This window comes from Odontesthes bonariensis, chromosome 14, assembly GCF_027942865.1.
Source record: "Odontesthes bonariensis isolate fOdoBon6 chromosome 14, fOdoBon6.hap1, whole genome shotgun sequence".
NCBI classification, from domain to species: Eukaryota; Metazoa; Chordata; class Actinopteri; order Atheriniformes; family Atherinopsidae; genus Odontesthes; species Odontesthes bonariensis.
In genome coordinates this window covers 13,707,267-13,723,717 of record NC_134519.1, presented here as the reverse complement: position 1 = coordinate 13,723,717, position 16,451 = coordinate 13,707,267, and the positions used below count along the sequence as shown (strand labels likewise).

Here is a 16,451-nt window from a genome sequence, read left to right as displayed (position 1 = left end):
CGTCTGACAGGGTATATCACTATTTGTGTTTTTACCATCGCAAACAATATCTGTTAACATCCAGTGAGGCGCTGCATTGGGATTTTCTTTGCACTTCCTTTGACTGCAGGATACAGGTACTTTAGTTGTTAACTACATCATAATGCACTAATGTGCGCAATGTCATACGAAAATATTTAGAGAATAATCTAATTCTCTCAGTATGCCATCCAGGCTTTGGAGTATTTCATATATATTTGGTTTCATATGATTTATTCACAAATTTCTCTGGTCTTGTTGTGCAATTCTACTTTTGCTGTGCAAGTGTTTCCTGATAGATTTTTAGGCTTGATCCCAGTCACAATGAGAAGAACATTAATTGGCAAGACAACTGTAACTTCAGAAGAAAAAAGGTTGGCAGTGATCTCTATTCTTGGCTTACATCTTTGAAAAATCCTGATGGATTAATAGCACTGACTGTCAGAATATGATGGTCCATTGCCAAGAAGACTTGGACTCAGTCCCTGTAATGATACACTGTGTTGTCTTCAGCATTCCTGTTAGACAATTTGATATGTTGCTTTATCCCTTCAATGTTGCTTTCAGTTAACATGCATTTGAAAGAAGAACTGTCCGAGAAGCCATTTATCAGTGCCTGGGACTCTTTACTTTGGCACTCAGTGTAAAAAAAAAAAAAAAGCTTCAGCATTGATGAGAACAGGCCTGTCTCACGTGTTGTAGACAGAATTATGATAGTGATTTAACACTTAGTTCTGTTGCAACCATCCATTTGTAGATTGCAATGTACCTGAAAAAGACAAATCAGAGGACACATTGAGGAAAAGAATCAAAAGGACTTAAGGTTGTGCTAGCTGTCATGAGTTTTTTTTTTTACACCAGGAAAATGGCCCCCCTTTCATGAACTGCAGAGTGAATGCCTCAGGCAGCGGAAACTGAGCAACAGAGAGAAGAAAGAGAAGTACCTATAATGTAAGATTAGGCCCATGTATAGTATGTACTGCCAAACAGATTGAAGAATAGGCTGACTTAAAAAAGTCCTACCAGTTGTTAGTAAAGGCTGGTCTGAAAGACAGCACAGAGGCACCAATCATGGCAGCACTAGAACAGGCCCTGAGCACAAGAGCAATTGAGGCCAGGGTCTGCCACACCAAACGGGACCCCACGTGCAGGTTGTGTAAGGAGGCCTCCATCACAGTCCAGCACATAGTAGGAGGATGTAAGATGCAGACAGGTAAGGCATACATGTAAAGTCAGAATCAAGTGGGCAGAACAGGGAAGAACACAGTCTTTGGAACAGCAATGATACTGCACAGGCCTGTGGTAAAGGACCCAAAAAGTTAACCAACCACGTGATGGTAAGCAGTGAGTGTTTGCTTGGAGGTTGTTTTAACAAAACTGCCTTTTTTTTCTTCTGTCCTTTTTACTTCTGGACATGCACATGATCAACTGCAGGCTCCACAGATGATTTAAAAAATGTCGGCATATGGCACTCTCCATATTCAGACAAACGTGTCTGTTTTACCCATTTTCCAAGAGAGTTGACTGTCAGGAGGTGGTGCTTAGATGTGCCCATCTCTTACAGAATCTGTTCTAAAGCAGGTTAGCTTTTTCCAACTTTTTTAATGTCAGAACATCCCAGTGAGAAGTAAAAGGGCCTTCATGATACCGAAGACCTATGAGCTGAACCAGAACCAGTTAAACCGTGAATTATATTTCAAATTACAGATCCCTGAGCTTATCTTTGGTGATACCGAGCAAGAGGCGAGGTACCAGGCAGGTCTAGCTGCTCTTTTTTAGTATTTGGATTGAAACACAAATGAAGTGTGCCTAACAACAGGTGTAAATTGGACTGACCTGACCATGTTGGTACGCACATTTTTTTACAATTCTGCACCAAATATAGTTGAATTCAACATGTTGTTTTATTCTATCTTGTGAAAAAAAAAGGAATGCCCTGAAGCCATGTTCTTCCATTGGCATCTCTTATTAGATAAGACCAATTATACAGTCTTACCACAAAACAAATAAGATTCTATTGAATCTTGTAATGTAATCACACTTATCTTTGTGTCTTCTGTGAAATCCCCGTTGGGTTTCATTTTTAGGTGTTAGTTACAATTGTCTGGGGGGAGGAAAGCATATTATGTAAGAAAGAGTATCTGATGTTTTGGAATGTCTCAAAACAGCACATTATACATGAGGTGGGCATGAAGTCAGGTTTCTCATCTCTAAAAAAATTTACTGATTATGTAAGACACTTTTCCAATATACTGTTACTGAGCCTACCGTAGACAGCTGAGGTTAAGTTAAGGTCCCTCGCCTACAGTCCCCCCAAAAAGATGACTGATGTATGGGGACACTGGCTTTGGCAAAAGTGAAACTGTTACTGCCCAGAGCACAAACCAAGCCTTTTCTTGACAAAAGAGGCCCCTCTGTAGCAAACTGCTTAAACTCATGCAGTGGCTTGTTAGAGTTTATCTGGAGGGGATATCTGAAGCGTGATTCATTCTCAAAACCTTTGGATGAGACTGAACAATACAAAAGCTAATAAAAAGTGCTGTATTCAGTGTTCCCTAACCTTACTTTTACTAAGAAGGCAATCATGTGATTATTTTTTATTTGCAGTGTTTTTTTTCTCCTAATCCATGTTTCTTCATCTTTTTTATTAACCAGCATTGGATCATTTTGTAATATTAACCTTTGAAAACACCAACTCCAAAAAAAGTTGAGACTGTGTAAATAAAAAACAGAATTCAAACTTTTGCAAATCTCATAAACAAATGCTTTATTCATCACAGAATTCATGTCGAATGTTAAAAGTGAGACATTTTACTGTTTTATGAAAATGATGGGCTTGTCTTGAATTTGACAGCAACACATCTCAAATAAATTAGCATGGGGGTCATGTTTATCACTGTGTAGCATCCCCTTTTCTTTTCATAGACCTCTATGGGAACTGAGGAGATTTGACTATGGATTTAAGTTGCTCAACAGTCCTTCTTTGTTGCATTCTGTGTTTCGTGATGCACTAAATATTTTCAGCTGTTGAACTGCAGGCAGGCCAGTACAGCACCTGGACTTTTCAATTACAAATCCGTGCAATTTTAATAGATGCAGAATGCGGTTTAGCACTGTCCAGAGGCTCCCCTTAAAACGAAGTTGTGTGGATGGGAACCTATGTTGCTCCAAAAGTTGGCACTTTGATTCCATCAGAGATGCAGGCTTCTGAGCTAACCACTGATAACATGTTCAATCTCCTCGGCATCTGTGATTTGCAAACAGAATTTTATCTTTTGATTCGTCTGACCTCAGCACAGTTTTACACTTTGCCTCAGTGCATTTAAAATGAGCTTTGGCTCAGACAGGACAGTGACGAATCTGGATCATGCTCACATGTGGCTTCTTCTTTGCATATGTGCAAATATGTGTGGAGCTTTCATTTTTACATTGTGGATGGCACGGTAAACTGCGTTCACAGACAGCCATGTCTCAAAGTGCTTGCAGTGATTTCCATGACAGAATCGTGCCTGTTTTCTGAGCAATGCTTCCTGAGGGCCCGGAGATCTCATCAGTGTTTCTTGCATGCAGAGACGTCAGCAGATTCTCCGTGTGATATTATGTACTGTGACTCATGTAATATGCCGACCCTCTGTTCATCTTTACATCTGAGAGATTCTGCCTCTCAAACGTATTCATTTTATACCAAATCATTGTTTTTATACACCTATTGCTGATAAACCTTGTCAATTTCAAAATAATCCCCCAGCTGTTTCTTTTAGTAGCAATTATAATGTCTAGATAGTGATAACATTCTCTATGAATATAATTTTATTTTATGTAATGTGGGTTTCAACAGGCTGATGCACAATACGTGATATCTGTCTTTGTGTCTGTAGTTCTCTTTCATCTTCTATCTAGTGACAGTTTGCCATCTAGCGGTAGATAATGGAAACTACACTCACTGCATCTGATTTGTGCATTGTCTCACCATCTGTAACATGACAACATGTCACCATCAAAACATGACGTAGTAAAAACTTACGGAACAGTTTCAATAGAATAGAATAGAATAGAAAAAATATTTATTCATGCCCCAGTGGGGAGAAATTAAAAGATTACAGAATATCCACAAAAAAAGACTTGACATAGTCAGAATCAATAATCAACGCTTGTTAACGTCTTTAAAGCTCTACTGGAATAAATAAGAAAGGAGGGCCTTTTTGTTTGAGAACTAATTGAACAACAATTAGTATTGTTTTCATATTTAAATCACAGTATAGTAGAGACCGCCAAGAATGAGACTGTAAACTAATGTAAAAAGTCTTGGCGTCAAAACTTTTACAAATGCTTTTTAAAATGTTTCATGAAGTTGAAAATTCATTGTATCGGTAGACTTATTTAATTGGATCTGTGCAATTAAACTGCAAATGCTGTAATGCAAAAAAATATTTCCTAAAGAGCATTTGGTTTTTGTCTTCATTTTACTCGCATTCATTTATATTTACATTATTTATCTTTCAATACTGGCTGTCATACTAAATACCATCACCAGCTGTTTCCAACGGTAACATTGCTAAAAAATGCTATTAACCTGGTCTATGAACAGAATGCTAAAAGATGACCATGTGGCTCTTTCCAGAATTCAACAAACAAAGAGAAATATGCTGGGGAGATTATGAAGTATGCAAGAAGAAACATGTCTGCCTACTCGTATTCGCAGGGCTTGTTTTAGTTTAGTCTCTGTGTGGATGTGAACAAGTGGGGTCCTTTCCACGTGTATGCAAACATGCTATTTGTCACACTTGTAAGCAAGGATAGTAAATGTATTTGGTCATTGGTCAGTGTTGTACCCCACTTTGTGGATATTTTTTGGCGGGATATGTTGTTTTGCATGTACTTACTGGTACATTAACTTTTCGTAACAATGTAATTTACTTACTTACATTAATTCAAGCTTCTCGGTTGTGTAATGTATTTTTGAGAATCAAAATGCTGGGATAATACAAGGAGCTCATGCTGTAGCCCCGTAGGCCGCCTCAGCGGTCTGCCCGTGAGTTAACGCTGGTGGTGTACTGTCTGCCACTGTTGTGCCTCAGCTTGTGTTATCTGCGCGGTGGGTTGTGGGTGTGTGAGCGTCGAAGTAAAATGGCGGACTTGGCAAACGAAGGTGAGTAAGTAGCAGTATAAGAAAAAGATTACAGTTCCCGTTGCAAAGTAAAGGCTGCTTATGCATTACCTGCACATGTGACAACTGAAATGAAGCGGTTTGATCGCATGTTAATAGTTACTTCAAGTGGAATATAGCTCCGTAAGCGTTTAGAAAACTACAACGTTAGCAAACAGGCTAACAATGCTAATGGCTGGGCTAAGGGTAATACCTGGAATGCTTCGGAACGCCCTCGAATGCTGCCTTCTATTAGCCGGTTCACATCCTAACACTAGCACCCAGCTATTTATAGCCGCTGTGCCTTGCCATTTGTGGCGAATTGACGATTTTCTGTTGATACAAACCTAAGCTTGCATGAGGTCCCATGATGAAAAGCATACATTTTGATCTAGCAAAGCTGTCAAGACAACACCGGTCTAGCTTGCTAGTAAGCATTTACAGCACAACATGCTCTGGTTTAATGTAGTTGCAGTGTCGCCTAGCGTCCTTTTAGGCGCGTAGGGTATGAAACGGCAGTCAAGACAATGCTTTAGTGCACTTCTTTCGGTTTTGTGATCCTGGGTTTATTTCGCCTAGAACTGGTTGTCACTGTTCCGATCTAATAAGCAATTTATTAGATTTTTGATGGCACAAGTTGTGATGAGAGATGACTCATGCAGGATGGAGCGCATTAGCAAGCTATGTAAAGCCTGTAAGCTAAACTACGCTCGGCTTTATGGGACAACCGGTGGCGGCGGCTATTTGCTGGAAAGGGTCATATAGTTGAAATGCTAGCTTGGTTAACATAAGCCGGGAACATCTTTGGTTACTTGAATGTCTGAAGTGAATCGTAGCGTTGCATGCAGGTATCCTTTGCATTTCTCTTTGGCCAAGTTAACTGATGGCTATTGGATACAAAAGTGGCTGATAAATTTAGGTCACACAACATTTTCACGCTTTCATGCGTCAAACGTGTTTTCATACACAATCAGGATGAGCCACGAGGGCTTGTGTCAAGATTTTGATTGTTAAACAATCGTGGCTGAGTGTTGCTGGCTATTCCCCTGTTATTGCATACATGTAGGCTCTGGCAAGCCTCTGAAAAGCTGCGATGCTACACCTGCTCAGTGTAATAGGCCCAGCTCAGACACAGGAAAACCATTGTCTGATAACGTTATTGGATTATACATCTTACAGAGGTTACAGCGTGAAGCTAGATGCTTTAAGGGGCCTGAGGTGCCACCACAGTATTTAGCGTTTCCTTGTTTGTTATGGTGACAGCTTATAAATGCAGCCAAATGTAGGTGGTAAGCTTTATAAAATCTTCTTCCTATTTTATTACATAAGTAGTTATAGTTGCTGTTTGTCAAGACAGATTTAATGAAAGTTTGATGTCTAATATGAGCACATTCGTTCCTTCTGTTCAGTTTAGGTCTACATAATGTGATGTTTTCTTACAGGAACTCTTAATAGGATTGCATGATTAAGTTTAGTCTGGGATTAGATTTCTCTTGACAATAAATTAGACATTGTTTATTTGTACTAAGACCTGTTTACTTTAGGAGACCATTTATTGTTCATTTGCACATGTTTGTATTTTATTTTCTATTTGTTGTTTCACTAACTGAACGCCTTAACATGTGGATGTTTTGAACTATCTTCCATGCATCTTCTGTTAAAAAAATAAATAAATAAAAAGATAAACATGCATTTTTCCATTTTTGTTGACTTGGTTTCACTAAGTGTTGAGTTTTGGTTTTTAAGTGCAAGATGACTGATTAGTTGTGTTGCACATTACCTTCCAGTGTTTATTAGCACTGAAATCATTAATGCTTTTGATGTAACGCTTTTTTTTTTTCAAATGCAAATCATGAAGAATCAAATGGGGAAGATTACTGCACACCTTTAGATAGTGCTTAGATGACTAGCCTACATCTTTTCTTAACAGACAAGCCTGCCATTGCGCCTCCTGTGTTTGTTTTCCAAAAAGATAAAGCACAGAAGGTAAGTTACTGAGCGTTAGTGGCTAAAGCCACATGTTGATTCTTTTTTTTAATTCTTTTTTAAATAAATTATTTGTAAATATTTAATGTCGTTGGAACTGAATTGTTTTAGAAGGCATGTATTCAGCATAAGTTATCCTGCTCAAATCTTTTACCATTAGCTGGTTTACTTAATGGAAAGTCAAAGAATATATTGGTCAGTTTGATTTTTGTTGTAGCTCTTTTTTGGTGTGTAACATGTAAGTAACATACTGTACTCTCTTGAAGCGGTCTGCGGACGGCTCAAGTGCAGAAGATGGCGAAGGTAAGGAGAAATATCCCTGCTGACCTCTTATTGTTTTGTCCATATGATCTTTCTCGTTGATTCTTCGAAACTTAATTCTCGGTAATGTTTTGTTACTATTTTCAGATTCAGATAAAGATGATGGAAGCTATTGCCCCCCTGTGAAAAGGGAACGGACCTCATCATTCCCACCCCCACATTCTGGTAAGGACATGTGGTGACTAAGCAGGACATTTCTTTTTCTTGATACTTGCTTGTGGTGTATACATGGATTTGTATGTTCAAGTGCTATTCTTGTGTGCTACTTTGCAGTTCCCAAGAACAATGTATTCATGCCCTCAAGTTTCTGTCAATCTCCTACTGGGAACTCTGACTCTGAGCCAGGTGAGGTATCTAAACCACTGTTGTTTTCGCTCCACAGCTCTTGAGTCCTTCTGCTGTATTAATCTTGGTTTAAAAGGTTAGCATGTCATTTCTCAGCATTTTAATGCACCAAACTCAACGAGTTCATTAAGACTGATGAACAATAATTTTCCATAAAATTATGCCAGAAGTAATTTTGAAAATGTTTGCTTTCTGAAGTCATGGTTGACAGACTTCAAAAAATGTGTAAATTCCTGCTCTCTGACCAGTGAACTTGCCTGTGGTCATTATATCTCTGAACTTGCAACAGGTAAATGGTTGAGAGGTCTGATATCACTAAGCAACATAATGACACTTATAACAGCTACTTTTACTGAAGAGAGCAATACTTTTGAAACAACACATTTCTTAAAATGGAGTAATGCACAGGTATGGCAAAGCAGTCATTTTCACATCTTAGACTCGCAGATTGGATCATTTTTTGTCTCATACGCAGTTGCTGTCCCTTCTATCCTCACTGCTTAAAGTTCCTGGTATTCATAGATGTACAGTCACAGTGTACAACCCACAATTTTGACTTGCATAATTAGATTTTTTTTAGGTATTTATGAGTGTGGACTAAAGATGTTTGTAATTGTTTAAATAAACAATTAATTCACTTACTAAATTAACCTTATTGTACCGATTATATTTATATTGCCAGGAGTTACAAAGGCGGAGTAAATTCATTGTGCCAGATTAGTGCGTTCTAAGTTGGGCATTTTTGTATTAGTTCAGGCTGTATTTTCCCAGTAAGCTGGTTTTTGGATAAGTTACTTTAGAAAAAACAAGCTGGTCGTTATGTTTTCCCTCATTCTGTGGCTGCTCCAATGATATGTGTCACTCTGTATCATCTGTTGCAAGCAGATCATTGCTATAAACATTGCAGAGGGAAGTGAAATTATTTTGTTGCATTAGCCTGACATATTAATTGACAGAACTTTCTACAGATCAGTTTTTCTCAAAACTCAGTAATTCAGAAAACGCTTTCATTGTGAGAACTATTTGACCTTCAGTAGCATGCGATATAGTCTGCATATTTGCATAGCTCCCTCCCCTCTCCGACCATTTTCGAGGACTAGCTTATTAACTATTATAAGCCACTGTGTAAAGCTGGCGTGCCATTCAGCTTTATTTGTGTCTTTTATAGCTGTTTTCACATTAGTTAGGTTTTTTGGGTTTTTTTCAGACAGCCTTAACTTTTTTTCAACAGGTGATAACTTGGGTTTGGGTATCAATCATCTTTCCTAGGCGTTGGGGCGTTTTAAGTAAGGTTTTTGACATGCTTGTACAGGCTCTATACTGCTGTTTGTGGTCCTGCTTGAGTAAAGTGCAGACATTTGCCATGTTGCATTTACCAGTATTCTCGTCGTTTGACAGAATGTTTATAATCCGAAAGGAGGAGACAATATGATAATCTTATTTCCACCAAAATGATTTGTTATGCTTTTTGGTCAGTCCTAATCTGCCTAATTTAGTCAGGATATTTCAACGGGGCTACATAGGGGACACTTGCTAGGCCAATACCATTACAAGAATGGATGTACAGTGTTGGAAAATTGAAAGTAGGCAGGGCTTTTTTGTAAAGCTGAATAAACAGCAGCTTGGTATCTGTTGGAAGTTATGTAGATGAACTGTGACCATACAGATGAGAAACACAACATTTGACCACAGCTATACAGAAAGCCAGGTCCTGCTAGCATGAACAGCTTAGCTGGGAAAAAAGCCTCCTTTGGAAGTTGATAACCTCAGCAGCAGTCATGTTTGTCCATCATTCATACTTTCTTTTTTTGTGTGTTTTTTTTTTTTATCATAGTTAGGGCTGTCGCGATAACCGCAAAATGCAATTACCGCGGTGCTGAGAGGACCTCCGCGGTGCGTGTCCAGGCCACCGCCACCACCGCACACCCCCTTGCACGCGCAGAACAACTCGAGAAACTAAAAGATTAAGACTGCACAGTAATAATGATACATTGTATATTCCCGCAAGGCAGGAGAAACACATTAACACAGCTAGGTGCCGCGTTTCTGTCGTCATCTTTGCATACAGGCACAGCACACGCACACACGTCTGCATGCTACTCGTTGTGGTCTCATTCTCCCTCAGCAGCTGATATTACAAGAATACGCCTACTCAGTGTCGTAGCAATAGAAGTTAAAATAAAATGCAGTGGCCTACCTTTATCTCGGCTTTACTCCTCTGCCTAGTCCGGACACTTTATGGCTTTGAATCTTCCCTTATTATCCATGTTTAACGTTGTAAATGCGACCGTCTAATATCAACAATAAACTAGCTTCCACAGAACCACAGCTTGGTGTGCACATTTGCTGTTGGGAAATACCTGATCATTTCAACAAAACTGTGTAGGTAAAAAAAAACACATTTAAAAAACGTGCCGTGCCAGAAATAAGCTCTAACAACTTCGCGGAAACAGTTAAAGTTCAGCTTGGGTTGGTTGGTCGGCGGGCAGTCTGTTTAAAAAAAAAAAACTGTATCCCGGACATGTGAGCTCAACTGCTGCACTGATCTGCTTCGTTTTTCTCCGTCATTACTAAACGAAACGTGCGCAGGTCTGCAACAATGTTGCAGAACTGGGGTATGAGCTGCTTGATCTCCGCTCTGTGAGCGAGTAAATGACAGGAAAAGCAAAGTGAAATGTAAGAATCGCTGGAAAAAAAAGACGGATTATGCGCTCAATTTTCATCTGACATTGCGTGTCGTGGAAAGTAGCCTAATGAACAAAAATGCGATATCACCGCATACCGCGCTGTTGAGCGGCTATGAGTCACCGCGGTGGGAATTCCCTCACCGCGACAGCCCTAATCATAGTTTCTTATTATGATTTTTTTTTTCTCTTTAATATTATATGGGGCCTAAAGGCAAGCAATGGGATTTTGAAAACATTTGTGGTATGAGCTATTTTTATTAATGTAGTCCTTTCTCAGTTAAGGCACAAATTTCATATGTCTGGTCCAACGCAGTTAAAGGCAGTTATCAACGTATGTGCCATGTAGACTTCACACACACTGAGTGTAAATTGCGTGATAGACCAGGTTAATATCTACCAGACACTAGAGTGATCTCTTAAATGCTAAGGCCAAATATATTCGGGTTTTCACAAGTGTTTTACACTTTCTACCCTACCACTGATCAGAGCCAGGTCATTGCCAAGCTAATAAAGCCAGAGAGCTGGAGAGAGAGAGGTAGGAATAGATCAGAGACCAAGGAAGCTGCTCTGTTACTTCAGAAGAATTGGATTGCCACACAACTCTTGCAGCTCTCCGAGTGTTGCTGTGGTAACTGGCGCTGTGGTTAGAGAAGTGCAAAGACAAAAGTGACACTTCCATTTTATATTGCTGACTAGTTATTTATTTATTTATTTATTTGTTAAATCTCTGTTACCTCATGTGCTCTGTTTCAACCAGAGGAGAAACCTGTGGGATTCCGTTTGAAGCCCCCAACTCTTATACACGGACAAGCACCGAGTTCTGGTAGGTGTTTGACAGTTTGCATTAATGTGTTACTAAGTTTACTAAAATGGGAAAAAAAAAAAGAACTTCACACCAGACTTGCACACTTTACATCGCCCCTATTGGAAATTATGCATCTCTACTTGAAGACCCAGAACAATCCATTTCATTTAAAAAGTATGAGACAAATTGTCTCTGTTTCAGGTGTCCCAAGTCAGAAACCCAAGGAGCAGCAACGCAGTGTCCTCCGCCCTGCAGTTCTCCAGGCACCGCCCTCAAAATCACATATAGAATCTAGTGAGTATAGTTTATACTCTAAATTAAACATAAATAACACGTGGACACGTGCAGAGTAACTACTGTTGGTCTCCGTGTTAATGTGTTCATTTCTCTTTAACATGCGCTAGGGGGAAAAAAATGTATTCGCTGATAACGCTTGTGAGTGTAAAATTAGATTCCAGATCAGATTTTATCGGCTGGCCCCGATTTGAATCAGGAAGAAGAAATCATTCAGTTCGGAATCAGTGAGATTAGGGATCGTCAAAGTACGTACAGCCGACCGTATTCTAAGTAAGCCAAACACAAAACTAATACCGATGCCAATAGACAGTGGCAACTGTCCCAGAAAGTCTGTAACTATGAGTGCCTCTGCGAGCCACCACTACTCCTGTTTGAGCAGACGAGTGTTGCAATGTGGGACATGATCAACTTCGCATGCATGAAAACAAGCACATCAATCTACAGCAAATCAGCCAGAGTGTTCCGGTTACTTGATCATATAAAGTATTGTAATATTTTTAGAAACCGTGCCTCCTTACAGTGGTGTGTCCTACTTGTAATTTGTAGCTGATAACTTGTATCCATCCTGCAGTGAGGAAAAGGGACTGTGAGACACATTTTCAACATCATTTACACAAGTTGTACCTATCCTGGGCCCATCTGAATGGTTAATAGCTGATAATGTGTTATTTAAGCACCTCTGTTTGGACCTATTTCTCAGCTGTATGCCACTTCCTAAAATAACTCACAACCACTTTACCCACAATGCCACCTTCTTAAAGAGACAGATTTCACTGGTAGAGTGATGGAACACTTGTGTGGCGCATATGTGAGTTTAACTTCTTAAAACTGTCTTTATTAAGATTTTGATACATTTGCAATGAACTACAATTAACTACACAGAATGATGTGGTTTAGCTGTCACTCAAAGCCCCAAGAGGTTTGATTGTCATTTGCAAACCTCTTTTGGGTCAAAGACAACATCTGTGCAGTGGCTTCAGCTGTACTTTTCTGTTCCATGATCTCCCACAGAGCAAGTGAGAAGTGCCATAATGTCTTAAACATTTTCTCACGGTGTCGGACATACTTTGGTTAATAGCTCGATTACCCTCCTGTGCATGTATGCTGGATCAAGGACAGTGATCCAATTAAATGGCCAGGTAGCTCCACTCAACTGAACTGTTGATGCCCACGTGTTTTACATTTTTCTTTTCAAACAATAAAAAAAGAAATTAAAGACAAATTGATCACTATGTTATAAGAAAATATATTTACTGTTCCAAGATGTGTACTTATGTAAACTTTACAAACTGTTAGATTCTCTCAACATTTGGCTGATTCATTCAATATTTTGATAAAGAATGATAGAAACAATAGACAATTTAGCTAAAGATGGTTTGTTACTGTATGAATTGAATAATTAACAACCTTATATATTTCTGTAACATATGGTACATGGAAACTACTGTGTTAATTAAATTTTTTGTCAGACTAGCTACCTCCACATTGCTGTTTACTTATGAGTTCATTTCTGGGTCAAGCCAAGAGTGATTGGGGCTGATGAGAGGTGTCCCTCTAATTCAATTTATCATTTAGATACAAGTTTGACTCATGAGCCTTTTAATCTGATTAAGTAATCAATCTAGGTTTTACATATCTACCTGCCTCTCATCTTTCATACAGCCATACATAGTTGTCGGGCATCTTTATGATCTATCACTGTCTGACAAGCCTTGTGAAGTTTAGAATAGTGGTCATTAAACATCACTAAAAAGGCAAGTTTTATGTCTTAGGATTGTCAGGTTAGCTCCAAAATGTCTATGCTGTAAGAACTTCATCAAAAAAGAGAAAAAAATAAATATGTGGAAACTGGGCCAGTTTAATCAATTCTAGTGAAATGTTTTGGCGCTGCCAAGTTGCTCCATGAACAGTCAGCTAAGATATGTGTTTGATGTAGCTACAGTTTATGGGAAAAAACAGTAAATTACCTCTCTTTATGTCTTTAAACATAGATTCCAGTTGTGGAACCAATGGTGTGAAAAAGTCATCAGATGGATCACCTGTGACCCAGTCCCTCTTCCTGAACAACAAAGAGCACTCGGCTGTGCTGAACAAGTCACTGGTGAGGAGTGGCTTAATCTGAACTCAAGTTTAGATTAAAAAACTGGATGGCTATGGATTTTTTTTCTCACAAGTGAGGCTTTTGCTCCATGTCAACATTTGAGTGATGCTCCAGCACTTATTTAAGTCCACTGACAGAGAAACGGCTTGAAACAACTCTTATTTCTGTCACAAATTGTTTTAAAGACAGTGGTTATCTGTGTTAGTGCTGTCATGCATCTTCACTTCCTAGCTGCAGTTTAAATGAAGGGAAAAAGAAAAGAAAAACAGAGTGAAATGCCTAAAAACAGAAATTTACTGTCACTACTTTTCTGAGCACACATTTCAATGAATCATGTAAAGAAAGCATACTCAGCGCTATAAAGACACTATTCTTTACAGGCCTCAGTTCTTCCATGGTTGCTGTCCTATTTTCTATTCTTAGCCAGTCTGTGTTATTAAAATTCTTTTTACATTTTTCCAAATTGGGTTTATAGTGGTCTGGATGGGCTTTTGTGTTCATTTGTGCAGGCAAAGTCGAAAAGTTTGCAGCAGCTGTTTCTGAGAAAGAAATAATAAATTGGAAAATTGAGACATGGGTTTCAGCATCCCACTAACATCCAAATGACTCCAAAGTAGTCAGTCATGGGCTTGCGTCATTAATTCAGTTATGTTCTTGTTAGTTTTATTGTGATAATTTGAGAGATGATGAAGCAAATGTGGGCGGCCGTGGCTCAGTGGTTAGAGTCGGTCGTCCAATAACCGGAAAGTTGGCAGGTTCGATTCCCACTCTCGCCACTCAAAAAGATTGGTGGATCTGACAGCTGGGAGTCAGTCCACCTCCTTGAGGTGCCCTTGAGCAAGGCACCGCTGTGACTGGCTGCCCACCCCTCCAGGTTGGCATCTGTCTCTATGAGTGTGTGACCCTGTGTCAACAGGTGCTAACCTGGATGGGTTAAAGGCGGAGGACAAATTTTGTGTGTATGCATGACAATAAATCTGATCTTAATCTTAAATGTATTTTGGCTCACTCAAATTTCCTCAAACACGCCAACGAATCGGATCACTTCAGTGTCTTTTGGCTGTTGACATAAGAGGTGGACGGGCATAACTAATGTTTACGTTAATTAGTTTAGGCTCTAGGGTTTGGTGTGTGTGAACGCAAACGTGCAGAAATACATTAAAAGTTGTATTTGTACAAACTGAGATACTTGAGGTGTCGGTCTCACAGAGATACACTGGTTCTTGACATTTCCCCACAAACATCAACATTCGGTTTGAGATCGTAGCATGTGCTTAATGAAACGTCCCAATGTGAGTGAATGACATCAATTGTATTAAAGCAGTATATAGAATAGGCTAGCCAATGCTATTAAAGTATAGCCTAACAGTTTTAGCTAGTCTTGACTGCAACAATCATTTAAAAGAACATTCTTCTTGTTGCTTTAAAACAAGCCAAAGAAGATGTCTAAGTGAAATACTCTCGTGTAGAGGAGGTAGGTAGGTACATTCTCCTATGCTGGACAGCTAAATTGGGATTTCTCTGTGTGGATGTATGATGCCTATTTATATCATTTTAGCTGCTGTTAGCTGCATATGGTGTCACTTGGAGTGGTTATGGTTTGCTGTAAAAAAAAAAAATGATTTGGGTAGTAAAAAGACAATAAATAGAAGCTGAACCTGGTGCTTTTTTGTTTCCCGTTTCAGAAACATGAAAATGAGGAAGATGGAGCAAGTGATAACAAAGATGGAGGCAGAAGAGAGAAGAAGGAGACTGATGTAGCATTGTCTTTTGTGTTTGGTCAGAATATCAAAGACAGAGCAAAAGTAGGTTGTTTATTTTGTTTTATATTGGTTTTACAGCTGACAGTGACACACAATGAGAGTGTGATTTTAACCACTTTCAGACATGAGAAAAGAAGCTTCAATGACTTCATCTATTTTAAAGTTGTGGCATCAAGTCATTTAGAAACAGGTCACTTTTTCTGTTTGTGTTCATCTCGCCTCATTTAGACTTTCCCGTGAAATTGTGTGTGCAACATTAATAGGTGAAACGCATAGGAGGAGAAGTTAAAGGATATTGTTATTTATTTACTTCATAATGCATTCTAGATCCCAAACTAACCCACTGTTTCTGTGTATGTCGGTCTGTCATTGAGACTTTAGCCACTCAGACCTGTGCCATGTTGGAAGTGATGCGTTTCTATGTCTAATTTAGTCAGATTGCCATGTTAGGGCAAAGCACCGGGGGTAAATTCAGATGTTATTCATCGACTTGTCAATTTTCTAGCAGATAGAGGGAGAGCAGTGTGTGTCTGTAAGGTGACAGACGGATGGAAATAGTTGAAGAAAGGTGTTGAGGAACTTCTGAGATTTCACACTAAATAGCGAGATGTCATATTATAGCTCAAATTTCATGACGCTTCCATGCATTTCTTCACTCTGTTCCCCGAATGATCTTGGAATGACGAAAATGTCACATAAACATTTTCAAGACACACAAACTCCTACTTTTTAAAAGATGCTGATAAAGATGAGTGCATATTAAGTCAATTCCAAAAAAGCTGAAGGTTTTTTTTTAATTTTTTTTTTATTTCCGGTGGACAGTTTTAAGTTCGCCAGAAAAGTCAACTTTAAGAGGACTGTTTTAAAAGGTTTTGAATGGCTTTAAGGATTGTTTTGTTTGTAACCCCAGTTTCTGATATTAGATTCCTTCCCATGTTTTTTCTCTCTAGTTGGAGGAGAACAGCACAGAAAACAACTCAAA

At 39.0% G+C, this 16,451-nt stretch overlaps 1 protein-coding gene across 3 annotated transcripts in view; it reads left to right on the top strand.

Moving 5' to 3' along the window:
• Positions 1-5,094: 5,094 nt before the first annotated feature.
• The window catches only part of ranbp3b (RAN binding protein 3b), a 17,402-nt gene continuing 6,045 nt past the window's right edge, over positions 5,095-16,451 (top strand). Inside the window, exons 1-10 of one of the 3 annotated variants that reach the window (XM_075482972.1) lie at positions 5,095-5,167; positions 7,095-7,150; positions 7,417-7,453; positions 7,559-7,636; positions 7,745-7,816; positions 11,261-11,326; positions 11,510-11,602; positions 13,597-13,706; positions 15,392-15,511; positions 16,420-16,451. The exon at positions 16,420-16,451 is cut by the window's right edge and continues 69 nt beyond it. In XM_075482972.1, the coding sequence (XP_075339087.1) occupies positions 5,146-5,167; positions 7,095-7,150; positions 7,417-7,453; positions 7,559-7,636; positions 7,745-7,816; positions 11,261-11,326; positions 11,510-11,602; positions 13,597-13,706; positions 15,392-15,511; positions 16,420-16,451 (686 nt within the window). In that variant the 5' untranslated portion in view covers positions 5,095-5,145. The remainder of the gene's footprint in view (positions 5,168-7,094; positions 7,151-7,416; positions 7,454-7,558; positions 7,637-7,744; positions 7,817-11,260; positions 11,327-11,509; positions 11,603-13,596; positions 13,707-15,391; positions 15,512-16,419) is intronic. The other 2 variants (XM_075482973.1, XM_075482974.1) reach the window with 2 other exon arrangements.